This window comes from Zalophus californianus, chromosome 2 (assembly GCF_009762305.2).
Source record: "Zalophus californianus isolate mZalCal1 chromosome 2, mZalCal1.pri.v2, whole genome shotgun sequence".
In the NCBI taxonomy this organism is placed as follows: Eukaryota; Metazoa; Chordata; class Mammalia; order Carnivora; family Otariidae; genus Zalophus; species Zalophus californianus.
Window position 1 is genome coordinate 120,041,795 of NC_045596.1, and position 25,315 is coordinate 120,067,109.

Here is a 25,315-nt window from a genome sequence, read left to right on the forward strand (position 1 = left end):
AATTTATTTCTCTTGAGTAAATACTTAGGAATAGGATTCCTGGGAATTAGTGTGATGTTTTTATTATTGTAAAAGAAACATAACCTAAAATTTACCATTTTGACCATTTTTTAAGGTGTACATATCAGTAGTGTCATCTGTTCACATAGTTGTGAAATAGACATCCACAACTTTTTTCATCTTGCAAAAGGGAAACTCTATGCTCATTAAATAATAACAACTCTCCATTTCCTCCCCTCCACCTTGCCCCCAGTCTCTGGCAACCACCATGCATTCCTCAACTCCAGGTACTTTATGTAAGTGGAATTATATAATATTTGTCTTTTTTTGTGACTGGCTTGTTTCATTGAGCACAATGTCCTCAAGTTTCATCGATGTTGTAGCATGTGAGGGGATTTACTTCTTTTTTAAGGCTAATAGTCCATTGTATGTCTATCTATCCATTTGTCCATTTGTCCATGAATACTTGGGTTGCTTCACCTTGGCTATTGTGAATGATGTTGCTATGAATAAGGGTGTGCAAATATCTCTTCAACTTTGCTTTTAATTTCTTTGGATATATACCCAGAGGTGGGATTGCTGGACCATATAGCAGTTCTTTTTTTAATTTTTTTAAAGATTTTATCTATTTATTTGACAGAGAGAGACACAGCGAGAGAAGGAACACAAGCAGGGGGAGTGGGAGAGGGAGAAGCAGGCTTCCCGCCGAGGAGGGAGCCTGATGCGGGGCTCGATCGCAGGACCCTGGGACCATGACCCGAGCCAAAGGCAGAAGCCAAACGACTGAGCCACCCAGGGACCCCTATTTTTAATTTTTTGAGCAACCTCTGTGCTGTCTTCCATAGCAGCTGTGCCATCTTATGATCCCCATCGATAGTTCAAGTCAGTGCATTTTTTTGCAGTATTAAAAAAATAACACACAGATTGAGAGCTAAAAGAGTAAAAATTGTCACAGTAATTTAAATGTTTTAGGCAGACCAGATTTAGGTAGAATAAAGACTGTGTAAAATAACTCAATATGTTAAATAAGCAATTTTTGAAAAGCCTAAATATTTCCCACTACACTTCTCCTTAATGAGAAGCAGTGGGGATATGATAGTGAACTTCTGAACTGACACTCTAGTCTTGCAAGGGTCTCTCTTGCTTGTAGCTGTGGTATTTGCATATAACATGCTGGCTAACACCAATGTCCGCTGTCCTCCTGCTAATGGGAATCAGTGTGAATATGAGTTGATATCTATGGGTATGTGTTGCACGTATATGTACAGCTTGCTAAAAAATAAAAATGCTTTCCAAATTGACTTCCTAGGTTTTGTTCAGAGGGGCACTAACTCACAAAATGTTTCAGGATGATTTTTCAATAGAACAAATTTTAGAATTACCAGGTGGACTGTTTTGTTATTCTGGAAACCTAAAGGAAAGGTTAGAGTTGGAGGGATTGATGAGAATAAAACTTGTTCACAAAAGCGGAGGGCAAGAACTGCTAGACCTGGGTAGCTATGGGGGGGGATGAGCATTTGCTGGGGCAGCTAGCCAAGTTTCAGGGCCAGACTGTGCCTTGAATTTTATTCCTTCATGACGTTCCCTCCCGCTTCAGTCCTGTGAGATCTATGCATTGAAAAGCTCTCTGAGCCAAATCAGGAAGGAGAGGTTGGCCCTTAGCATGTCAGAGACAGAGACATCAGCAAGGGCTAAAGAGAGGCACTCCCCAGCAAAACAGAGAGGTAAGTGGCTCCAATAAAGAAAGCTCACAGGACCCGATGACACACTGTTGGGGAGACTTCTTATGCTTCAGGATATACACAAAAAATCGGAAAAAGGTCAATAACTCTTACAATAATCTGATTAGATAACAAACAACCTTTGGGATGCTTTTTTAAGAGTGCAAAGTTTAAAAGGGATTATACATGAGAATACACTTTTTTCCCCCCTAGTCATCTGGCTTGCCGAATGTTGATATGACAGCTGATGTGAGAAAACAACCTTATCAGAATCTGCACATTTAGCACCTCAGGATAAATACCAAAAGCAGATACACACTGGACTTGTATAGTGAGTATCTAATGCTATCTTTATTAAATAGCAACTATCTTTATTAAATCTCTTTTGCAATATATTTTGTCTAGTGAATGTTCAAATAATGATTTATCATAGTTCATAAAACAAAAGTGATTGGGATTTTCCCCTTTTCTGTTCAACTTTTTCAGCTGACTGATCCACTTGGTGAAATAGACATTCATTTAATTACGTAGTTTTCTGGGTTCAGTGAAAGATTGAAATATAATTCTTACTGAAAGTCATTTGGCTGTGGAACTCTACTAAAACAAAAAGTGAAACAATACATTTTAGCATTTTTTTAGCAAGTTTTAAAAAAAGTTTATTTATTTATTCTTAGACAGGGAGGGAGAGAGAGAGACCGTGTGTGCATGCGGGTGCAGGAGCAGAGGGAGACAGAGAACCTCAAGCAGACTCCCTGCTGAGCGTGGAGCCCAACCCTGGGGCTCGGTCCCAGGACCCTGAGATCATGACCTGAGCCGAAATCAAGAGTCTGTCCCTTAACTGACTCAGCTGTCCAGGCGCCCCTAGCAAAAAATTTTAAAACACGTAGTGTTGATAGAAAAGAGTCTAATTTGCATATCATTTAATAAAAAAATTTAGTTTATCTAAATGGTCCATTCTTCCTAGGATTCTGGAACTTTTAGTTTGGAAAACCAATGATGTAATAGTCAAGAACAGAGAATACTGGTATTTATTTTAGTTTAAGTAAAAAGCACTGTTTTATTGGTAGCAAGTTAAGAATTCCCAGGATTTAAGAGAGAAAATTGTGTTCTGAAAACATTAAATATAACCTGAGGTATAAGAACAGGTTCTTGGCAATGGTCTGTGCATATCTCCTATGTAATAGTGAAGCATGTCTAAAGAGTATGAATGGTGTTCCAGGTTGTTTTCAAAAAGATGCTTTAGCAACTGGGCCTCAAGTCTTATAGGGCCACTAGCCTGTGGTTGTGTTATAGCATTTTTGCAAGGAACATTAGAGAAGGCTCTCATATAATATGTCCCTTGTTGTTTGTGGAGGTAGATTATGAGGCAGGATGGACTGTCTTAGTGAGTATCACTTAGTTCTCCAAAATTAAGGTTAGACCCAAGGATTCATTTAATACTAACCTAAGAACCACCCTCTCCCCTCCACCACCAGCAGGAAGGTTTGCTGGTAACATCTAACAACTGGCTCTCCTACATCAAAAACTAATGATGTCCTATAAAGTGGCTAACTGAATATAAAAAAAAAAAAATCAAAAACCAAAAACCAAAAAACAACTGGCTCTCCAAATAAACAAAATACCCAAACGCCCTGATCTGTAGTCTTTGCTGATTTTTGTCATGTAAATATTCCCACCAGGCAGTTTCACTATGAATGTGAAGTCAGACCTAGATTTGGGATGACAACATATACAACTGACTCTTACCCGTGGTTTCTAGCTGGATCCAGCATGCCACTGCATCCATGATGATGATGGCATAGATTTTCCCGGGTCCAAGCCCATCTCAGACATCACTGGGAGTCTGAGAATCTATGAAGTTATAGTAAAAAAAAAAAAAAAAAATTGTTTCTTTACAGAGAGTATATATGGCTCAGTTTCTGTGGCTACATAGTACATTTGCTTTATAAAGATCATAGATCATACTTAAAGTCAGAGAAAGCCCTATAAAGAAACTATACTAAAGGACAACTGAATCACTATATTATGGTATTTGGTAACTTTATGAGGTAGCCGAGGGCATTTTATCAATGAGAAAATTGAGGCAGGGAGTGCCCCGGTGACTTATCTGTGAGTCAAAGACACGTCTCCTGATGGGCAGGTTTTACTTCTCCACATTATCTTTAGTTATTATATTACTTAATTATAAATTCTTTTAAACATACAAATTTCCTTTAGTATAGATTTTAAATAGGGCAGCAAGACAGGAAATCACCCATCTTTAAAAGCACAGCATTTGACTCCTGGTTGGAGCAGGTCCTAGTCAGAAGCCCCAGGCACAGTTCATGTCATGCCCAGGAGGGTCTGTGACTCGGACAGGTTGGGGAGCAAGTGGAGAGAAAGGAAGGGTGGGGAATGCTGGGCTGGAGTGGCACGGGAGCTCTGTCTAGAAGAGCCTTTGGGACACTGTCCCCAGTAGTTTGGCTCTCCCACTACAGCATATGCAGAAGAAATATTATTCTGGCTTTTCTGTGCTCATACGAATAATGAAAATCATCAAGGGTCAGAATAAAACAAAAACAATATCCTAAAACCCCTAAACCCCAAATCCCATAAAGCTAGAGAAGGGAATTCCACTTAGAAGCGGTGTGGTCCCGAGAGTAAGTATAGCATCAGCCCTGCAGGGGACGCGGTGCTCCACCAGGGAGCAGAGTCTGAAACTCTGCAATTAAGCCTGGGGATGCAGGGGAGCGGGAGTGTTTCTGGGTCAGCACTGCTCTGAAATCCTGGAAAAAGCAACACAACTCTTCCTTGGAGGAAAGCCTCCTCAAGTAAAGCCCTCAGATCTTTCACAGATTCAGTCAAATAAAAGTGAGAAGATCTAGAACGCATAGAAAAGACCGATCACTGAAAGATGACTTTAGACCACAGGCAGGCTTTTTAACAACAACAGTGGAAGGTAGAAGATGCTGAAATTTCAAAATGCTGGGAGAAAGTAACTGTCAACCTAGAATTGCAAGACTGAGTTTAAAGTAAAAACATATTCCAATAAACAAAAAACTGAAGTTTATCCTCCACAAGTCTCCAGTCAAGGACCTTCTAGATGATTTAAAGGACCCTCCAAGATGCAAGGTGTAGCTTCCATAACCTATATACACTCTTACAACCAAATAAATAGACACAGAATTTTTTTTTAATAAAAAAAAAGAAAAGAGAAAGTCTTCTGTTTGGATGTGCTTGGAACCTGCTCGGAATAATCTGCTTTCTACCTCCTCTTTAACATGACCCGGAAAACCAGCCCAATCAAAGAAGTGGGGCTAGACCATGGCTTGTGGTTCACCACACAATCCTTAGCAAATGGATAAAGTTGATCATTTAAAAACCTCAACCTATTTGACTTGGGGCTGACCAAAACCACAGGATGATTCAGTACCATTCCTGGACTGTTGGTTTTAGGTTCTGTGGTTTGCTCTTCATCAGCTGTTTTTTTCCTATAAGAGCAGTTTCCTAACAAGGAAGTGACTATTGAAAAGAAAAAGATGAACGACATCTATCTTAAGAATAAAACAGGGCCAAAAACTGACTTGCACATATCTGTTCCCAAGGTATCCTTGAGCTTAAAACATTTCTCTAGAGAGTCATAGTTCTTCATCATGGAGGGAGTTAATCCCTCCAGCTCTTCTTCTCCCAAACAATTTTTTTTTTTTTTAAATACAATGCCCCCATGTCATTGTCTGAGAATACTGATGATAGATATTATAGGCATGTAGCAAGGACAGGCAATGCATAGCAGACTGGAACGTTAATGGTGGGACCTTGACATCCCCATCAAAGCACAACATAAAACTAGTCACTCCTTTCATCTACCTGTAGGTGTAATATGTGGTCAGTATTTGTGAATTACTACTAATGTACAAAGCATGAGTTTGCTTTCCGTTCAACTGTTCATATAGCTTATGCTTATTTTACTCATGAAAATAAGAATTGGTAAAGATTCTCTTTAATAAGAGCTCCATAAAGGTTTAAATAACCAAATTAAGGGGTGTCTGTGTGGTACAGTCAGTTAAGCGTCAGACTCTTGGTTTTGGCTCAGGTTGTGATCTTGGGGTTGTGAGATTGAGCCCCCATTGGGCTCTGCACTCAGTGAGGAGTCTGCTTAAGATTCTTTCTCCCTCTCCCTCTGCCCCTTCCCCCATTCTCTCTCTCTCTAAAAAACAAACAAATAAATCTTTAAATAACCAAATTAAACTCTCACCCTCTGAGATTTTTAAGTATCTGTGGGGATTAGGTGAGGATAAATACCATAATGCCACTCAAATGTGCATACAAAATTTACAAGTTCTCAGTCTCTTGTGATTCCATAGAGGTGTGCAAGAATCAGGGTGTGACCATGAATGCCTTGGCTTTGTGCTCCCGAGAAGGACCCTGGCCCTGTTATACTTTTTAAACTTTTTTTTTTTTAATTTTTTACTGAAAGCATGAGAACTGTCTTTTGTGTGGGTCAAGACTCAGGTACTGAGTAGTGTGAATTGTGTGTCCCCAGCTAAGTAGGGAGTTTTCTGGGAATATCAGTCTTGAACCTGGAGACCTTATCGGAAGTTGGGTCCCATTGAGGAGTTCTATGGGAAGCTAGATCTGGGTGTAGCTTCTCTCATGTGGGGCGGAGGCATCCCTTTATCCTAACTGACTCATTGCCAAGTCTTCTGAACTTCCTAGTTTGTTCTGCTGATCTTTCTACAATGTAGCTCTTTCCAGAAGCAGAGGGATGGGCAGACTTTGGTGGTCCTTTAGCAATTGCCACTGATCTTCCAAGTTGGGCTATTTACCACCTCTTTCCTCCCATTCACATCTGGTAAACTCTAGAATCCTTATCTTCCAGACAGTATGCATGTGGACAGAGAATATGCCACTGGTACCAGAAGAAGCCCAGCTGGAAGCTTACAGCAGAGAATGAGCTTCTTTGCCAAGCTGCAGCCCCTCCCCTGCATGCCCAGGTCCTCATTCATTCTAAGACTTAAACTAGAGCCCAGTGTGGACTTAGAAGAGAGAGCGAAGCACATCCTCCCAGGGATCACTTGGCAAAGAAGACCTCAAGGACGGCCTCACCTTGTAATTTCTTCTCCTTGCTTTTTACTTCCTGCACGGGGTAACACCAGGTTAAAATGTAAGTTACATGTAGCTGGCAGTGTCTGATGCCTTCAAGAGGTGAATCTTAGTTAAAGAACAGGCTTTAATGAACAGGGCAGTTCATCTCTGGACATAAAGCCAAAAACAAACGTGAAGATCTTGAAGATGTGCTACAGAAGCTTGTCCTTGTAGTTGACTTTGAAAATCTCAAAATAAATTACCTGCACTCAGTGAGGTAATTTAAGCACTCACCTGCTTCCTGCCAAATTCCTTGTCCTCAGGGCAGAGGAGAATTTATTCTTGTTCCTTTCCTCAACCTTGGCACTATTAATAGATTTGATAGGTGATTCTTAATTGTGGGGGCTGTGCTGTGCATTGTTGGATGTTTAGCAAGTGTGAGCATAGATTTGGAGAGATTGCCTAAATGAATGGAGAGTGGTCAGACCATATATAAAAATAGAAATCTGACACACCATCTGCAGCCACCCATCTAGGAAGTGAAACCACTACCTCTGTGACGTTTGGCCTCAAATGGTCAGGAGTTAATAACTGCCAACTTCTCTAATGTTTGCCCTGGCTTCCAATTTAGGACCAACCAGAGAAAGCCAAACATATTTCCCTAATCAACCACGTAGGCCTCCAGCTTCCTTAGGCCAACAGCCTCCAATCAGGGTATACCTTACCTTTTTTCCATTATAAAGCAGTCCACTCCTCTGCCTGCCTTTGAGTCTCTGCCAAGTGCAAGTGATGGTGGCTGACCCCCTAGCTAGAGTAAGCTCTGAATAAATTAGCCTGGGACATAAGTAATATATATATTTGGTTTCTGTCCCTGTTTCCTGGCACATAAGCTCCTTAAACCCTTAGAATCTTTGAAGCAATATGTCTTTTTGCATGCTAATGAGATGACTGGTGCTGGGGCCTCCTAGATGGCATTGGTGGTGGGACACTGGTTGCCAGGGAAACCAACCAGTGATTAGAGTGTTAGGATTTTCTGCCTCACTCCCTAACCCTCCAGGGAGGGGAGGGGATCTGGGGGATGATTTAATCACCAATGGCCGATGATTTAATCAACCATGCCTATGTGATGAAGCCTCCAGAAAAAAAGCCTAACCAAAGGGGTTCAGAAAGCTTCTGGGTTGCTGAACACCTCTAGGTGCTGGGAAGGGGATGCTCCCAGAGAGCATGAGGGAGCTCTGTGCCCCTTTCCACATACCTTGCCTAGGCCTTTCTTCCATCTGGTTGTTCCTGTGTTGTATCCTTTATAACAAACCTGTAATCTAGTAAGTAAATGGCTTCCTGAGTTCTGTAGGCTATTCTAGAAAATTATCAAACCCAAACAGGGGTAGTGGGAACCTCCAGTAGGTCAGAAACACAGTGACAACCTAAACTTGGAATAGGTATCTGAAGTGGAGGCGGTCTTGTGGGATGGAGACCTTACCCTGTAGGGTCTGTGTTATCTCCAGGTAGATGGTGTCAGAATTGAATTTGAGGACACTCAGCTGGTGTGTGCAGAAATTGGAGAATTGCTTGGTATGGGAAAAACCTGCACACATCTGGTATTGGAGGTGAAATATTGGTGTTAGTGTAGAAAAATGTAGTTTACTTTTATAGTTTATTTTTCTTCTCATTTGGGTGGTCTTCTTATAGGTCCATTGTTTTTGTCTATTACATAGTTCTAATGAGTGAAAACATATGACCTCGAGGGATTGGACAGAGGACAGCTAAATTTTGACTGTATAGAAGTGGAGAGGTCAGAAAGAACGGGACATTGCTTTGAGGGGTAAGGACACCAGGGCCCATGATTAGGGGGCATTTTTCATTGTTGGGGGTAGGGAGGGAGGAGAAGAGACCGAGTAGTACATACAGACTATTTTACCTTGTTTCTTAAGTGCAGTGCAGACCATTAAAAGTAAGAATCCCTTATTTATATTTTCTACCAGCATATAAAAACTATTTTCACATGTCTCATTTGACCCTCAAACAACTTTATGAGGTAGTCTCAACATACGTTTTTATCCCAGTTTCCAGTGAAATTTTACCCTTGGTTGAAGAGACCAGATCCCCCAGAATTAGAGCACCTGCACGTGGTTGCAAGGTTGTCAGGTAGCAGGGCATGGACCAGGGTTGATCCAGGGTTCAGGCCTCTGCAAGCGCTTGGCTCACCACCCAGCTACTCCCCGTAGCCCCACGGTCCTAAGAATCTTATTCCTGGATGTCAGTACTCTGCAAAGCCTCCTACCTTCATGTGTAGAGCAAATGACCGTTAGTTCTTGGCTAGCATCTCCAGACCGTCTTACTGGAATCAAAAGCTCTCCAACATTCTCCTCTATTTTGTATTCTGCCTCTGGAATATAAACTGTTGATTCTAGAAGAGACAGTAGAAGACACTTCAGCAAGGCTTCAAATGGACTGGTGATATTGGTGATATTTTAACGTGAGTAGGAATGTTTTGACCCCTATATTTTCCTAACATGATTAACTATATGAGATACAGTGGGGATAGGAAATGTTTCTTATTAAGTGGAGCTGGAGAAGCAGTGGAATTGGGTTTAGGAGGCTTTTGAAAGGTTAAAAAGAAAAGCTGGCACTAAAATGGAAAGGAAAATCTTGCAGCAATTGTGTCTTTATTTTTTTTTTTTTTGAGATCAAATTTTAGGTCTTCTAAATAGAGATCACACATTTCTACCCTTGCTTTACTTTTACTGCTTACTTTTTAAAAAATTCTTTTAACAATCAAGTAATCTAATACATTAATGTGGAAATAACTTTTTCCTGATTTATTCCATGAACATTTTACTTAACACTTATTGTGCAGATATTGTGTGGAAGACACTGGCCAATTAATATTTTGGGAAAAATAAGTTACTGGTTCTCCCTTAATTTTTTTATTAGGCTTTTTAATTCTGGTATTGTTAACATACTCCTACCCTTAATGTTTAAAATAACATTCCCATTGGAATTTACCGAGCTGTGTGTGTGCATCTGTATGCATGCACATGTGTGTATATTTACGCATGTATACACATCATCAGAACATTCACTGAAATATGAATATGAATATTGGTTATCTCTTGTTGATGGAATTATATGTAGTATTTTTCTTTTTTTTTCAACATTTTCCAAGGCTTTTCATTAAGCATGCAGTGTGCAATTAAATATATGTGTTTGTTTAAAAAAATAGAAATTTAAGTGCGTTGTTCCTACTCAGAGTCAAATGGACAACAAATCAAACCACATTCAACTTCTTTAGTTCTTTCTTTCATAACATATATACACATAGAGTCTTCCTCTTGCAAGCAAGAAGGAAAAATATTGTATAGACCATCATTTCTTCTTTTGGAACTATTACTAAGTGATAACCCAGAATTCAATGTTGAATTGTCTAGTTATCATGGGTTAATTTTTTCTTCTTTATTTTGTTGCCTAAATTAGTTTTGACAGATACTGATATCTACCTCTAGGAAAATAGTGGTCCCGATTTACAGAGGAAAAGACCAGTGATAATTTTCTTTCTGCCATTTTACCCTCCTATGGTAGTCTACTGTCTTGACATCTCTTGATTCAAAAAGTTGGCATCATGGAAGAAGCTAAAAGTAAGTTAAAATTATTATTATGTGAAAAAACTGGAAAAATACGTTAATACTGAGTTGTTCAGACATGTTCTCTATTTTCCCATTTTGAAAAGCCTGCTCTCTTCCACCAGGGAATCCAAATCCCATTTATTCTTTAAGATTCAGCTCAAACCCTCCCTCTTCCAGGAGGCTTAACTGCTTATGACTATGGTGATCTCTCCACCTTCTTACCTCAGAACTCTTGACTGCTTTAGTCATGTATCCTAACATTGGGCTTTCCTAATTGATTCATGTGTCTAAGTGTTGTCATCAACAAAACTGATAAGATACCTTGTTCATTGGGTAATGGGGCAACGTTTTCTACTTTTGTCTGCCAAAAACCAAAGTGTATAGAACAGTATTTCCCAAATTGTATTTAAAGAAAAGTATAAGAGATTTTATAGGGTATTCCTTGGGGACAATAAATTAAAAAAAAGTCTATGTTCTAGTTTGGGAAAACTAATTAAACAAAGTTAAACAAGTTTCTTTGTAGGAGAATTTCTTAGAAAGTTTATTATGCTAGCGTGAATTATGATGCTTCAAAGGAAGGAAGATATTTGAAACAGTTTCTAGATTTATTTGGTCTATGGAAAGCTTTCTAATCCTGCTGTAGAAATTATATTATACTATTGTTTTTTGCTATGCAGTTTGGGACATACGAATACAGAGGACTCTCCATGCATTCTTGTGAATTAACTAAGACTTACGCCCTGGTAGTAAATCATGCAATTCTAGGGGATGCTTGAATTCTTTCAACTATTATGACAATCAATGTGTCTAACTAAAATTCAAAGATGAATACTAAAACCTTCCTTAAGGGAGTATTCTTCTCCTTTCAAGAAAAGGGGCAACCAATAGCACAATTACTAGTTAAAACTTCTTTTTCCCTTTTTAATTTATCTTGGGAGGTATTTGCTATATGAATGAATGAGTAAATGAATAAAATGAACCTGTGAATTCAAGCATATGAGGCACAACTATAACAGAGCTTTGTGGAACACATGCTAAAACCAACAAGTTGACTAGTGCCTAGCAGCCACATCTAGGACAAGGGATATCTGAAGTCCTTCCCTGATCTGATGAGGTGCTCCCAGAAAATGGTGAGAAATTAGTGGGCCTAGAAAGAGCCCTGAGGATCAGCCATCTGGAGGCAATGCTGGGCCATACCGAGTGTGTAGAGAGCTAACTATAAGGGCTTGTGCATATTTTAAAGGAATGCTGGTAAAGTCATGTCTATTTCAATCTCTTATATTCCTTTTCAAAAATCCTAAGAGCAGGGGCACCTGGATGGCTCAGTCAGTTAAACATCTGCCTGATCTCAGGGTCCTGGGATGGAGTCCTGCATCGGGCTCCCCACTCAGGGGAGAGTCTGCTTCCCCTTCTCCCTCTGCCTTTTCCCCCAATCCCCTACTCGTGTTCTCTCACTATCTCTCAAATAAATAAATGAAATCTTTAAAAAAAAAATCCTAAGAGCAAAGGAAAAATTACTGCCTTAAAGTGATTACCTAACTTTAAATCCTAAATTGTATGAACATACTCAGTGGCTTATGGAGCCTGAGGGAAGTATGAACGCCTGAAATGGATGCAGGAACATGTACCAGTTAATAAATCATACCAACATAAATCACATACCATCTCCAGGGTCGACAATTTCAACAGTTGCCACTTCCGGAAACTCCAGTGCAGCCATGACAGGGTTCAACAGAATGATCTGGAAGGTCTCCGAAGCCTCGTATTTATTGTCAGATATAATTCTCAGTCTCCATGTGGCTGTAGTCTGTCCAGGATTGAAGTGGACCTGTTTCTGGGACTTTCCTTTAAAATCTTTATCTTTCTTTGCAGTTTCATCTTTGGTTACAATGCCTAAATAAAAAGTGGGAAACTATGAATGGTTAAACCAAGTCACCGAAGAAAGATTCTTTCAAAGAGGATTCTTTTGTTGATGAAAAACAGGTAACATGGAAGTTACTTTTTTTTTAATGCTCCCAAAAGACATTTATAAACTATACTTATTGGCTAAGAGTGTACATAAGCAGAAGTGGAGGGAAGTGAGCGGGAAGCAGGGAAGGAGGAGAGACAAAAAAGAGAGAACAGATAACAGTCATTAACTTATTTATCTTACAAATATTTGCTGAGGGCATCTGATATGCCAAACTCTACCAGGTACTCGGGATTCAGAGATAACTATGAAACTGTTCCAGCTTCCAGAGAAGCCATTAGAATGGGCACCACATGGAGGTGGAGATCTTTGGCTGTTTTGTTCACTGGTGATTACAGCAGTGCCTGGCGTGAAATAAGTAGTCCATAAATATATTTTTTAAAGATTTTATTTATTCATTTGACAGAGAGAGACACAGTGAGAGAGGGAACACAAGCAGGGGGAGTGGGAGAGGGAGAAGCAGGCTTCCCGCGGAGCAGGGACCCCGAAGTGGGGCTCGATCCCAGGACCCTGGGACCATGACCTGAGCCGAAGGCAGATGTTTAACCAACTGAGTCACCCAGGGGTCCCCCATAAATATTTTTTGAATGACTATTTTGAATCTAATAATTTCAATAGTTTTAATTAATGAAATTAATTTTTTTCTCATGCAGATCTTTACTCATGGTGGCTTCAATCCTTCTGTGTTTAGTAATTTATAATTGTAAGAAGATTGGTAGTGATTTTCCAGACACATAGGGCGCTGTTGGTAAAAATGGAGAGGTGGGGTTAGGTTTGAGGTCTGTTAGGAAACAGAAATTTGTGACTCACTGAAGAAACTGAACAACAGCAACATAGTGTTGAAAGTACCCAATGTGAGATATAAGATCAAAGGTGCTAACCCCTCCAGGCTGAACAGAGCCTCCCCTCACCACAAAATGTTCAATAGTGTTCTAGATTGTTTGGTTTTGATTTTAATATCCTAATGAAGGCCTAATGAAACAAGAATACCTCTACTTCATCACTTTGGGTCTCATTATACGGTGAAGACTCTCCAGTTGTCCGAATGTGTGAAATCAAATATTACCACCTGACACCAGCTATTGTGAAAAGCTTTACATAAAATGAGATGAATAGCTCCTTTTGCCCTTCCCTCTGTCTCATTCTCAGAGAATCTGATATCTTGTAAAAGACACCCAAGCCTATAAAGTGTGAAAATAATTTCCAGGATAAGAGCTTGCATTGACTTTTTAAAACTGTTGAAGAAAGCTTGCATCGATACGAGTTTGGTAACTGAGAATGAATGTCCAATGTTTAGGAAGAGCCTCCTCTGGCCATGTTGGACTTGGAGAAGATAAGGAAGAGGGAGTGGTGTCCTTAGCCACAGTTTAAGTACAGGTAGCTGGGACTTCTGCATAAACTGAGTAGGCACGTGACCATTTAATACTTGGTGAGCATCGCTCTGTGTGAGGTGCTGAGAAGGCCATGCTGAATTCGGTAGAGCCACTACTATCCCTAAGAGGTTTACAAGGGGAAAGAAACAAATGATTTCAATTCTGTTTGATGAGTGATGATAGTTAACATTTACTGAGCATTTAATGTATGCCAGGGACTACGCTAGATTGATTTACACTCATCATATTTAATCCACAAGCAACTCAGCATGGGGTGGGGTGAGCGGATTAGGAGGGCTTCTTGGAGCACTGAGTAAGGTTCTCTAGTGTGGTGTTGATGTGGTTTTTAAGGAGTGCTTTGTAGGACAGAAGAGTTGATTATATGTAGCTCACTTAACACATATTGGGCGACCACCATATACCCTGTGCTGTTTTCAGTGTTGGGCATAACCCAGGTTGTAGCGCGTGACCTAATGGAGTTGGAAATCTACTGAGGAGGACAGACAGTGGACAGATGGACATATGATGCATGCCAGGGATGCTCAGTGCTGTGAAGAATAAAGCAGGGCCCAGGGATAGCACCCGTGGAGAGGCTGGTTCAGATAGGGAGGCTGGGGACTTTTCTCTGAGGAGTTTATTCAAATAGTTCTGGGCAGATAGATGAGTTTTTTTCTTGAGTAGGATATGAAAATACTCCTTGACATAATAACCCAAAACTTTTGCCCATGAGAAATCCCTGAGGTAAAGAATTATAAAGATAGAAAGGAGGCATATTTCAGCTCAAGTTCCTTGGCAAATTCCACTGTGGGTTGACAAAGTGACCTGCAGTGTAGACTGAGGCTAGGGGCCACCCAAAAATCAGAGTGCTCTTTCACCAACCACTTTTAGGGGAACACTCCTATATCAGAGCCTCGGGCCTGGAGAGGAGACTGGGGAAAAGCTTGCCTTTTCTTGATCGCCTGTTCTCAGCCATCTCCTTCTGGCTTCTCTCCAACAGTTTTGATATGTTGGCAGGTCTCTGATTAGATTCCGAATGTCTGGGAAACTCAGAATGCTCATTTGTGAAATGAAGATAACACACTCCTATCTGTTTTCTCAATAGGTTATGAAACTAAAGACAAAATGATCTCTGAAAGTTTTGGCAGCTAAAGATGTCATAAAAATATAATGCATTATTAGAACATTATTATTATTAATGATGAAAATGACATGTATTATGTAGGCATTTTATATCTGTTTACTCCAAGGAGACGTGGGTCTTTGTAGCACATAGAAAGATTTGATGCTGTATATGTTCTGGAAGAATTTAGAACCTAAAGCAGGGTAAAAACAGTTATGTATAATCAAAAGAAATAGCTACAACAAAACATAATAATATATCATGTACTCACAAATAATTTTTCAAAAGAAATAGCTAGAACTAAGCATCATGATATATAGCATGCTTAAAAGCAATTTTAAAAGAAACTGAGTGACTTGGGGATTGTGGTACATGGCTTTGGAATGTTTTATTTTTCCCCGGCATCTTTTGGGTTGAAACAGAAAGTCTGTAACCTTCCAGAAGGGGGCAGCCCAGAGGAGGGGGATGAAAAGTTGGAGTGTGTATTTAACCCTGTAACCCACGTGGAGTAAAAACTATGGCACAATTTCACACATTTTTTTAGAGGTTTCCCCAAACCTGTTGTTGATTCTTTTCCAATGTATTCTCTCATACTTATTTTTAAGTTTAGATTTCATGTTTCCATTACCTATTGCCAACAACCAATCTAAATTTACTTACTGATAAAAGATGTTTCTTCAAGATACCCTCTGCGTGTGAGGGTCACTTCTAAGAACGTGGAATCTTCATCCACAATGTAGTACTCTTTCTCCAAAGAAATCCAAGCCCAGTTCAGATGGAAAGGCTGATGTGTTAGCTTATTTCCTTCTGCAATTGATAGGAGTAGAGGAGACATTGGATGAAAGTTGAATTATATGGAAAAATCATCTAATGCAGGGTTTTCATTTTGCTTCTAAAACCAAGGGTTTCAAAATATATGCTCCTTTTTAATATAGAGAGAAGTGCTTTGCTTTTCTAGAGAGTGTCATGAGCACTATTCCCCCTGCTTAATGTGGGATTATTCATATGGGTCTATTCCTAAAAGGCCTTATGCACTAGAGTTGCAAAGAGTCAAAGCTTGGTAGTTTTAAATTCCACTCATATTCAATACTTCCATCCTTTGCTCACTGCTTCCTTTGTTTGCCTCCTTTCTCCCTGCCTCCTTCCCTCCTTTTCTTCCTCTGCCCTCTGATCTACTCCTTTGTATTGTTCATGTATCCATTTGCTCTCACAATAGGCTAGAGGTTCCTTAAAGACAGTGCCCACATTATATTTCCTTATTTTATCACTGTGAGGATCTGGTATGGTGTCTTGAACTCAGATTCTTAATGTTTAAAAACTGTCCAAGGGGAGTGCAAGAGACAAGGATATAAGGCTCTATCTGATTTGCTCTTGTCCACACTAGGTCACAGGCCTCTTTGATGATGGTCAATCTAGCCCTGTACTGGTGCTGTGCAATGTGTGTGGATTGGAAGAAAGAACAGGTCTCCCTCAAACTGGGGAGCAGTTGTGACAAATAATCACTTGTAAAAGGATGTTGAAATAGGACTCTCTATGACTCAGTTTCAACTGATGCTTCAGTATAATAGATATCAGAGAACAAAGTGAGTGTGGGCAGACTACCATATGCAAAGTTTACAACAGAAAGCTTTACTAACCAGTTCCGTAACTACTGAACCCCTAAATCAGATGCAGCATATCAAAAAAGCGCAACACATAGATAAGAAAGGAAGATCTGGGAAGAGAGTACTTTAGGAAAAGCTGGTGGGAATCTCTACCACCACCCAAGAGGAGTGTGGGCATGGAGTAGGGCTACAGTTTTCACCTCCAGCCTAGAGGGTGTGGGCTTCATGAAACTTGTGGAAAGTTGACATGTCCTGTAATTGTAGGTCCATGTGACAAATGAATTCTCCAAAGTTTACGTAGCCTTGGCAGGGTAGGGAGGTTGGAGGGGCCTGCATTTGGGAAGTAATTAAGTATCCACAAAGAGTGGGACACAGAAAGCATGCATGTGGCCCCGAGGTAGGTCATCTGTCCCACAGGCCCTGTTGAGGAGGCAGTGGGATCTCAGCCGAAGGAGGCTGGAAGCTGACCACAAGATTTCTATCATCAACTGTAGAAACAGTAAAAGACAAGGAACTACAGATTCCAGAGTCAGGAATCTTTAAGGAACTCATGAAAACACCAACTAAAGAGAGAGTCACTGTTAAATAGTTGTCATGAGGTGTCCCCAGCATGAGATGACAATACTTCCCCTACCAGACTGTGCTCTGTCCCCCATCTCCTCTCTCTCTGGGGCCAACCCAGGGATCCAAACCTTGCTAGGCAGCTAGGGGAACCACGAGCATGGAGAGAGCAGAAACTGGCCTCTACTCTCCCCACTGGCACAGGTTCCGGCTAATAGTTGCAGAGAAGACTTAACACAGAGCAAGTTTGAGATTTAATTATGGCTTGGGGCTGTGAATTCTAATGACCAGACTGACGCAGCTTTTGATTTAATATGATGGTAAGATGTTTTTATCTGAGAGTGATTAGAAAAGTTGTGTGACCTGCCCAAGTTTCCATTGTAGGAGGAGGGGAAGAACGTCAGGCCTCCCAACACCACCACTGAACAGTAAAAGGACAGACAGCTAAAATTATAACTTGATTATATCACAAATCATGCTCATTTGGCGTCCCAGGAACTCGCTGAGCCTTAACTGCTGGGTAAATGCACCTGCTGGATTTCATGTTTATTCTCCATCTGTCTTCTCTCTCTCTTTAGAGATAACATTATTGACAGTACTGTGGGTATTCCGACAAATACAGAAAAACGTAAGACAAATATACCAGAAATCCTTTCATGTTATTAAAAAATATGATCTTGGTCTTTCTAGTTTGAAACCATTTTAGTTCTTCCAGTATGCAGTTTTTTGGATTTTGAAATCATGAGTCAAAATAATAGTTTATGTTTACTTGCTCTTTTCCAAAGTTCTCTCATGTAATCTTTATTTTATTCTGACAACCACACTACAGAGTAGGACAAATATTAGTCTCATTGTATATCTAAAGCAAACAGTTTCAGGCCAATGAAGTGACTTGGCCAGGTCAGTTCAGGGTAGTGGCAAGGTCCTATCTTGTCTGGACTGTAGACTTCTAGTTCTGCGTTCTGTTTTTGACTCTGAGCTGCCGCTCCTATGATCAATGCTCCTGGATCAATGCAACCCAAATACCTCAAAAGGGAACTGGGCAAAATCTATTGCAAGCAAGACCCTTTGAGTCAACACATGTATGTTAAAAAAGGATCAACAATTAGAGACAAAACCATTTTCACAGCCCAAATATATATGATACGGATTTCTCAAAAAAGTGCGCCAAAGTGTTGAAAATCTTTAGTCCTGAGCAGCAATCCCTAAGTCTCTGCCCCCCAAGAGCCCCACAGTTTCTTGTTAAGCCTTCTCCCGGGGTGTTTGCTTCGTTCTGTGTTCTCTGAAGACCAGCTGGCTTTCTCCACTTCTCCATGCATGTGGCCCCGCTCATCTTGAGTTTGCTTATCTTTCTATCACATGACCAGCAGAGAGAGATTCGCATCTCGGCCTCTCAGTGGCCGAGTGTGGGTCTGGTGAGCTACGGTGTTGTTAGCTGTGGCTTTGCTGCTGTGTGTGATTGAGGAGGAAGGCAGTTCTCAGAGATCTAGAGATTTCTAAATGGTATTTAATATTAGAACGCAAAAACGAGGTGAAAATAGTAGAGGGCCCCTTTTACATTCTCATCTCCAGTAATTTTTCTGTACTCAGATTCCTAAAATAAAATGTGCTGATAGTACAAGGAAGCAGTGAGGTAGCATAGAAGTAGCAGGGACTTTAGTCTGCTACTAATTAGCCATATGGACTCGAAAAAGTTACCAAGTACCTTTGAGTTTTAGATTCCTGGACGGTTAAATGAGCACTATAACAATAACAAGGACAGGAATAATATCTTCATCACTGAATGGTAAGGATTACCCTGGATAGTGAAGGTGGAAATGAGTAGCACGATGCCTGGCACACAGTAGGCTCTCAAGAAATGGGTCACATGAAGGTTATATTGACATCGATGCACACATTTTAATGGAGAGGCAGGAGAAAATAAGTACAAATCAGTATTTTTTAATGCATGAATCAATCAGGTACATACAGAGGACCATTTACTTGTTCATTTACACGTCTTATAAATAATGACTTCAAATTCCAGCCAGTCAGCAGACACAGTGTGAAGCCCTGTGCTAAGTGTTGTGGATCAAAAGAAATGCAAGTGATAAAGTTAATTTGTTTATCAGGACCCAGACCATGGAGGCCTCCCGTGGCCCAGTCCATGCCACAAATTTAAACCTAAGTCAGCCTGCACTTACCCAAAACACCTGTCAAGGAAACCCAACATACAGCAATCACAAGCCTTCGACTCACCTTTAGCTAGTTTACCTTACTCTAGAAAACAGAACCTGCTCAAGCCTTATAAGGAAGTCTCCAACCTCCTAGCCAATCATACTCTGTTTCTGAGCTGTCTCTTCTAATGCTCTGTGAGGCTTGCTTTTGCCCCAGATCCCTCGGGAACAGTGCTCGGCTGCTTGTGAGGCGCTGTATCCCCAGTCCGTGAATTGCTTTCCCTTGAATAAACAATATCAAACTGGTTTCTCAATTGTATTATTTTTGTCACTTGACCCAAGGTATAATTTCTTCAGAGAGGATGTGAACAGATTTCATGAGGCAGTGAGGGCTTAAGCACTGGGCAGTGATAGTGGAGAGGAAAAGAACGGTTTAGGGGGAAATGAGGGAGAATCAACAGGTTTGGGGGACAAGAAACCAGCACGCGGGAGGTGGGCTGTCAGAGATGACTCAGAGCTCAAATCGGGCGGCTGGAGGAATTGCGTCGTGTGAGCCGACAGAGAGAAGTCAGGCGGGGAAGACAGCTTGCAAGTTTAATTTCAGATTTGGCTTTGAGGGTGGTAAGAAGTCCAAGGGAAAAGTCCATCGGCTCCTTGGAAACGTGGGTATATGCGGAAAAAGGTCTGGGGGAGGGACAAAGGCAAGAAATGTATATTTGGGTGTACTGTGATACAGAAAATTTCTGAAAGGGTGTTTTAAAGTCCAATTTTTCAAAGTGTAACAATAGAGAGCTAAATACATATTATACAATCTTTGCATTTTGTCAGGCACTGCCTCTCAAAGGATCCATGCAATGGTGGATGTGGATAAGAACACTTATAGTAGTAGGATCCTGGTTGAGCACCTGACGACAGACATGCTGGGGCCCTGAAGAAGCTGATTCAGGCCTTGCCCTTCTCTGCCCTCAGACCTGTCAGTCCCTGGACTTTGAAAGTCCAAGCCAGGGTGACGTGAGGAAAGGACTGGGTCTCTACCAGCCACCTTGCCTCTGCATGCGCAGCTCTGATTTAGTCTCCCGGGGTGTTTGGTTCTGCCCCATCCATTGCTGGGGAAGGGGTTGGAGGTAGAGGGGAGAAGGGAATGCAATATGAGAAAGAGGAGGTGCTTGGAATGGCCAGGGGACCCCTGCTAAGCTGGAAGCCCCACCACGTGTGAGGGTCGTTTCAGGGCCCTCGGCTTTTGAAGTCAGGGAGTTCTGAGCGGGGAGAGGGGGTCGGGGGTGTGATTGGGGGCCCTCCCGGTAGGGGCCAGAGACTTGGTTGCCTAGGCTTTAGCTCTGCCCCCACAGGCTTCCACTGGGGCACTCTGCACAGGTGCAGCTCCTTCCCCTGGACCCAGAAGCAGGCAGCCAGCCAGCTGATGCATTAACGATTACATTCCAGGTAATGGGAGGTGGTTTAATGTATAATGAGTAAGAGTGCAGAGTCTGGATTCCAATTTATGTAAGACTTTGCATAGACAAAGTTCTGTACCTCAATGAGGAAATAACTGTAAACAAAGAGGACCAAGAACTAAACTCTGGGGACAGTTGCATTTGGGAGCCAATGAAGGAAAATAAGCAACAGAATGGAAAATAAGAAGCCTGTGAGTTAGTTTTATCACAGTGTGGAAGTCTGATAGAAAACTATCACCTAGAAGGAAAAAAGAACAGTTTCAAGCAGAACTATAGTCTTCTTATCCAAGGATGATACCTTGTTATTTGCTATATCAAGCTATCATAGCTACATATCTAGTTATACCCGAGGGAGGCATTTTTCAACCTCAGTACTACTGGCATTTAGGCGGGAGAAGTCTTTGTTGTGAGAGGTCTCCTGTGGATCGTAGGATGTTCAGCAGCATCCTTGACCTCTACTTACTAGATGCCAACAGCAGTCCCTCACCCACCCCTGTCCTTCACCTGTAACAATAACAAAAATAAAAAAAATTTTGCCAAATGTCCCCGAAGGAGAAAAGTAACCTCTCATTCAGAACCACCAGTGTAAAGGATTTTACTGCATCTCTGATAAAAGTCTTCCTGTGTTTCATACTCGTGTTTTAGGAGAATGACAAAAGAAACATTTTGGATTTGAATTTGGCATTGATAATCAAACATTCCTTATTGGCTTTGGAACGTAGCCTGATCTAAGTCAATAAACTCTTTTTCCTGTGGGAAAATCAGACTTTAAAGTTGGGGACAAGAGCTATATCCATGGGATCTGGTTTCCCATCACACTTTTCCTGGGCAGCTTTAGAAGAGGAAGCAAGAAGTCGTCAGGTTTAGGAGGGAAGACTGGAGGCTGCCCTCCCCCACCCCCCCCAGCGTGATCTCTATGCCCTAGGCAAGTGACTCCATCCCAGTTCCCTCACCTGTAAATGGAGGTAAAGATAGGCACACAGGAGGCACCGGATGGGTAGGGAAGTGTGGGCGTGTCCTTTTGATGGTTTGCACTATTATTATTAAGTTCCCTTTTTTCCTTCATACGTCAGGAGAATGAATTGTTAAGAAAAGAACTATGTAGAACAAAATTAATGTTCTAAATAGAACCTATAAACTTATAATGGGGGATGGAAGATGGGGGCTAAAAGGGACCAACATGCACCAAGTGCCTGATATGTGCCGAGTGCTGGGCTAGGAAGTGTGCAAGAGGCCAAGGAAAAAGAAAAAGAAGAGACAAACGAGATGAAGCAGACGGGAGTCAGAGAACAGGAACTGACGGGACCTGTCCGGACAACGGAAAGATCTGAGTGCATGGTGAGGGGAAAGGAAGTAGAAAGGCGAGTTTTGGAATGCGAATGGCTTAGAAAGCAACTATGGAAATAATAATGGAGAAAAATACCCAACTGCAGAATTTCTAACTTCTTGAATTGAAGAGCATATAATGCATTTACATTTTCACAATTATTTCCTGTTGGGTGAAAAAAAAAAGGAAAAATACACTAAAAATTTATCCAAATACTATATTCAGGAAGAGTTAATTTTGATATAACTTATTTACCAATTATAGTTTCTGATATAATCTCTTCTTTTAAAAACGCAATAATTTAAAAAATAAAAACCCTTAAAATTAAAAAGAGATTATATATTGCTAAGGCACAATTTTGGAAATACACCTAATAAATGCTGACTCTCGTGCTTGCTTCGGCAACACATACACACAACATTGAACAGTACAGTGAAGATTGGCATGGGCCTTGCTCAAGAATGATACACAAATTCATGAAGCATTCCATATTAAAAAAAAAATAAATGCTGACTCCCAAATGAGTAAAATAAAGTACTAAATGATAAGGTAGCTTCTACTGTCAAATGTTAATGGCTTAGGGCCTTGAATTTCAAAAAACGATTTAACCGATTAGGATATTTGATCTTAAAAGTTTAATAATTACCCAAAGAAAATCTAATATTATACTTATGTTTTTTAATACCCCATGACATTTTCAAATAGCTTTGTCATCATAAGCATTTAGCTTCTTCAGCTACCAACTTTAAAATGTATCTGAATTCCTTAAGCACCTCCTCATCATAATACCTATAGGGTCAATTGTCACACAGTGTCAGTTAATATCATTTGTCTTTGGAAAATGCTTCACAGTACCTCATTGGGATGAAATGTGATGAAATTGGGTGCCTGGGTGGCTCAGTTGGTTGAGCGGCTGCCTTCCACTCAGGTCATGATCCTGGAAGGCCAGGATCAAGTCCCACATGGGGCTCCATGCTTGGCGGGGAGTCTGCTTCTCCCTCTGACCCTCCCCCGTCTCGTGCTGCTCTCTCTCTCAAATAAATAAATAAAATCTTTAAAAAAAAAAGAAATGTGATGAAATTGTGGCTTGCTGTGTACAGCTAAGCTGCATGTCTACAGGACATAAATATAATAAATATAATGTATTCTCCCCCAGGAGAGTTATAATTTCAGGGAAAAGAAAGGAACTTGAGATAGAAGAATTAGCAAAATTAGGTAAGAGAAAAAGTCAAATTGCATGTCCGACAGATCTCCATTTTCTTCCCCTAGCTGTCTCCAGTGCTCCTGGAGCTGTGGGTAGCAATTTGAAAAATGTGTTTTGCTGGGTGAGATATGCTACAACCCCCTTCCTGCACGAGGATATTATTCCACTCCCATTTCTTTTGCATAATTCACTTTTCTTCAATAATTCCACAGGCCTGCCTGATTCTCCCTTCAGGGCTTCAGGGTGCAATCACCCACGCACGACCCAAAGCGGGGAAGGAGAGGTGGCCCTCCTCTTGGCGTCTCCAACACGCAGGTGCATGTCCATTCTCTTCTTAAGGAACGATGGCAGGTTGTTTTGTACAACCACACGGCAGGTTTTTCAGAAAAGGGGGGACAACGAAAGAAGAGCACACAGATGAGATATTTGCAGTCTTTTCTCTCCTTGTGTCCTTTTAAGCTACAGCGATGTTACCTCCCAGACCGTGTTTCTATATCTACTTCTGCAGTCTTTGGAAATGTCGGGGCAGGTAGGTGGGTGAGGCAGCGAGGGGGGAGGTCGGCAGGTGCAATGCAGTTTGAAAGAGGTGTTTGGTATAATCTTTTTGGGGATGTCCCCAAACTGTCTTGACGATATATCTGGCTCTCCCATTTTGAAGAATAAAAACCCAACATGTTACTGCTATGTATAACAATACAAGTTTTCCATGCCCTTTTTCGCCTTCCTAAAATAGAGTTCTTCAATATTAGCACAGTGGAAGCAGTGGGAAAAAAATAAAGACCAGAAGCTTTTTAAAGATTCTTTTGCATGCTCAATAGGGTACCACATCCTGCTCTTGACACAAAACAAAACTACCCAAAGTACTCTCAAAGCAAGATTTTAGAGAATTAAAAAAAGGATAAGACTGTATTAGCAGAAGTTTCCAACTACCAGGAAAGTAAAAATATACCGAGTGTATGATCACATGCCATGGCCATTTCTCTTTGGGATCTGGGGCTCCACATGGCCTAACTGGAAGGGAGAAAATTGTGCCTTCTTCATTCTCAAGACTGTATGGGATTCAAGGAGGATGTTGAAGCAAACTCTTCCTTCCAGAGAGTGTAATGTAATATAATGCAATGCAATATATATAGCAACTTCCTCTTTGGAGATCAGAATAATCTTTCTCATTTTTGGATACAATCTAGATAGAGCCAGAGAAAGCAACTGGATCCTTGTCAGAACCTTCTTATTCTTCTCTCCCATAAGGGTTGGAATTAGAACCTTTCTGAGTTCCTTCCAGGTTTAACATTCCATAAAGCTTTCTGCCCCCCTTGGCAGGTGGCACTGTCACACCAATAAAGAAAACATATACACTTATTGTGTCCCAGTTTGGAAAAAGAATATTACTCAACATAAGTTCGCACATAAACTTGATAAATTCAATGTGAACTTTAAGCTCTCAGGAGGCCTACGTCTATGTGAGGAGGATGAGTTCTCAGGGAGGCACACAAACTGGGGACAGAGGTGCCCTGCAACATCCCGAGGTGTGATCTTAGCCCCACCTGCGTATTATCATCGAATCCTTTGATATCTGTGATGTCATGTGAAAATCCAATGCTTACCACCCTGAAGAGTGGGAGTGGGCGTATGTGACATTTGACAAGCAAAGTCCCTGCGGTTCCGTAGTTGTGCCTCACTCAAGGTCACAGAGCTAGTCGATACATTTAAAAGTGTGCAAAGCCCTCCATGATCTGGATCCTTGCTACCTCCCCATCATCTTCTACCTCTCTTGCTGCCTTTGGGGTCTATGAGAGCTTATCCTAAGTTATGTGCACTTTGTGAAGCTAACAGTGTAGCTTCACAGCTCTGAAAACTCTTAGTCATCCCTCAAGGCTCAGTTGGAGCCTTGCTCCTTGGAAGAACCTCCCCGCGCAAAGGCTCATCTGTGTCACTCACGCACACTACCTCCTTGCTAGTGCTGCTCACAGTACTGCAGTGAATCGTCTCTATGTCTGCTTCTCTTCCCACATCAGTAGCTGCTTTTCATCTGGAGTCCCTAGCGCTTGGCACAGAGCCTAGAAATTACAGGGGCTTGATAAATACCTGTTGGATGACTGAAGGCCTCCTGGAGAAAAGCTGACCTAAATATAGATTTAA

At 41.1% G+C, this 25,315-nt stretch overlaps 1 protein-coding gene, 1 long non-coding RNA gene and 1 other non-coding gene across 3 annotated transcripts in view; 2 read left to right on the top strand and 1 right to left on the bottom strand.

Moving 5' to 3' along the window:
* FREM3 (FRAS1 related extracellular matrix 3) overlaps nt 1-25,315 on the bottom strand; it is an 83,469-nt gene that overhangs the window by 17,761 nt on the left and 40,393 nt on the right. Inside the window, exons 3-5 of the mRNA XM_027599749.2 lie at nt 15,531-15,677; nt 12,071-12,301; nt 9,067-9,192 (exon numbers count right to left, since the gene is read on the bottom strand). Of these exons, the coding sequence (XP_027455550.2) occupies nt 9,067-9,192; nt 12,071-12,301; nt 15,531-15,677 (504 nt within the window). The remainder of the gene's footprint in view (nt 1-9,066; nt 9,193-12,070; nt 12,302-15,530; nt 15,678-25,315) is intronic.
* Nucleotides 7,857-13,498, top strand: LOC113925162. Its single transcript, XR_003520936.1, has 6 exons — nt 7,857-8,107; nt 8,501-8,607; nt 9,197-9,261; nt 10,260-10,420; nt 12,281-12,391; nt 13,031-13,498. It is a non-coding gene; the product is annotated as an uncharacterized LOC113925162 (long non-coding RNA).
* LOC113926094 lies at nt 22,362-22,468 on the top strand. Its single transcript, XR_003521174.1, has one exon. It is a non-coding gene; the product is annotated as a U6 spliceosomal RNA (small nuclear RNA).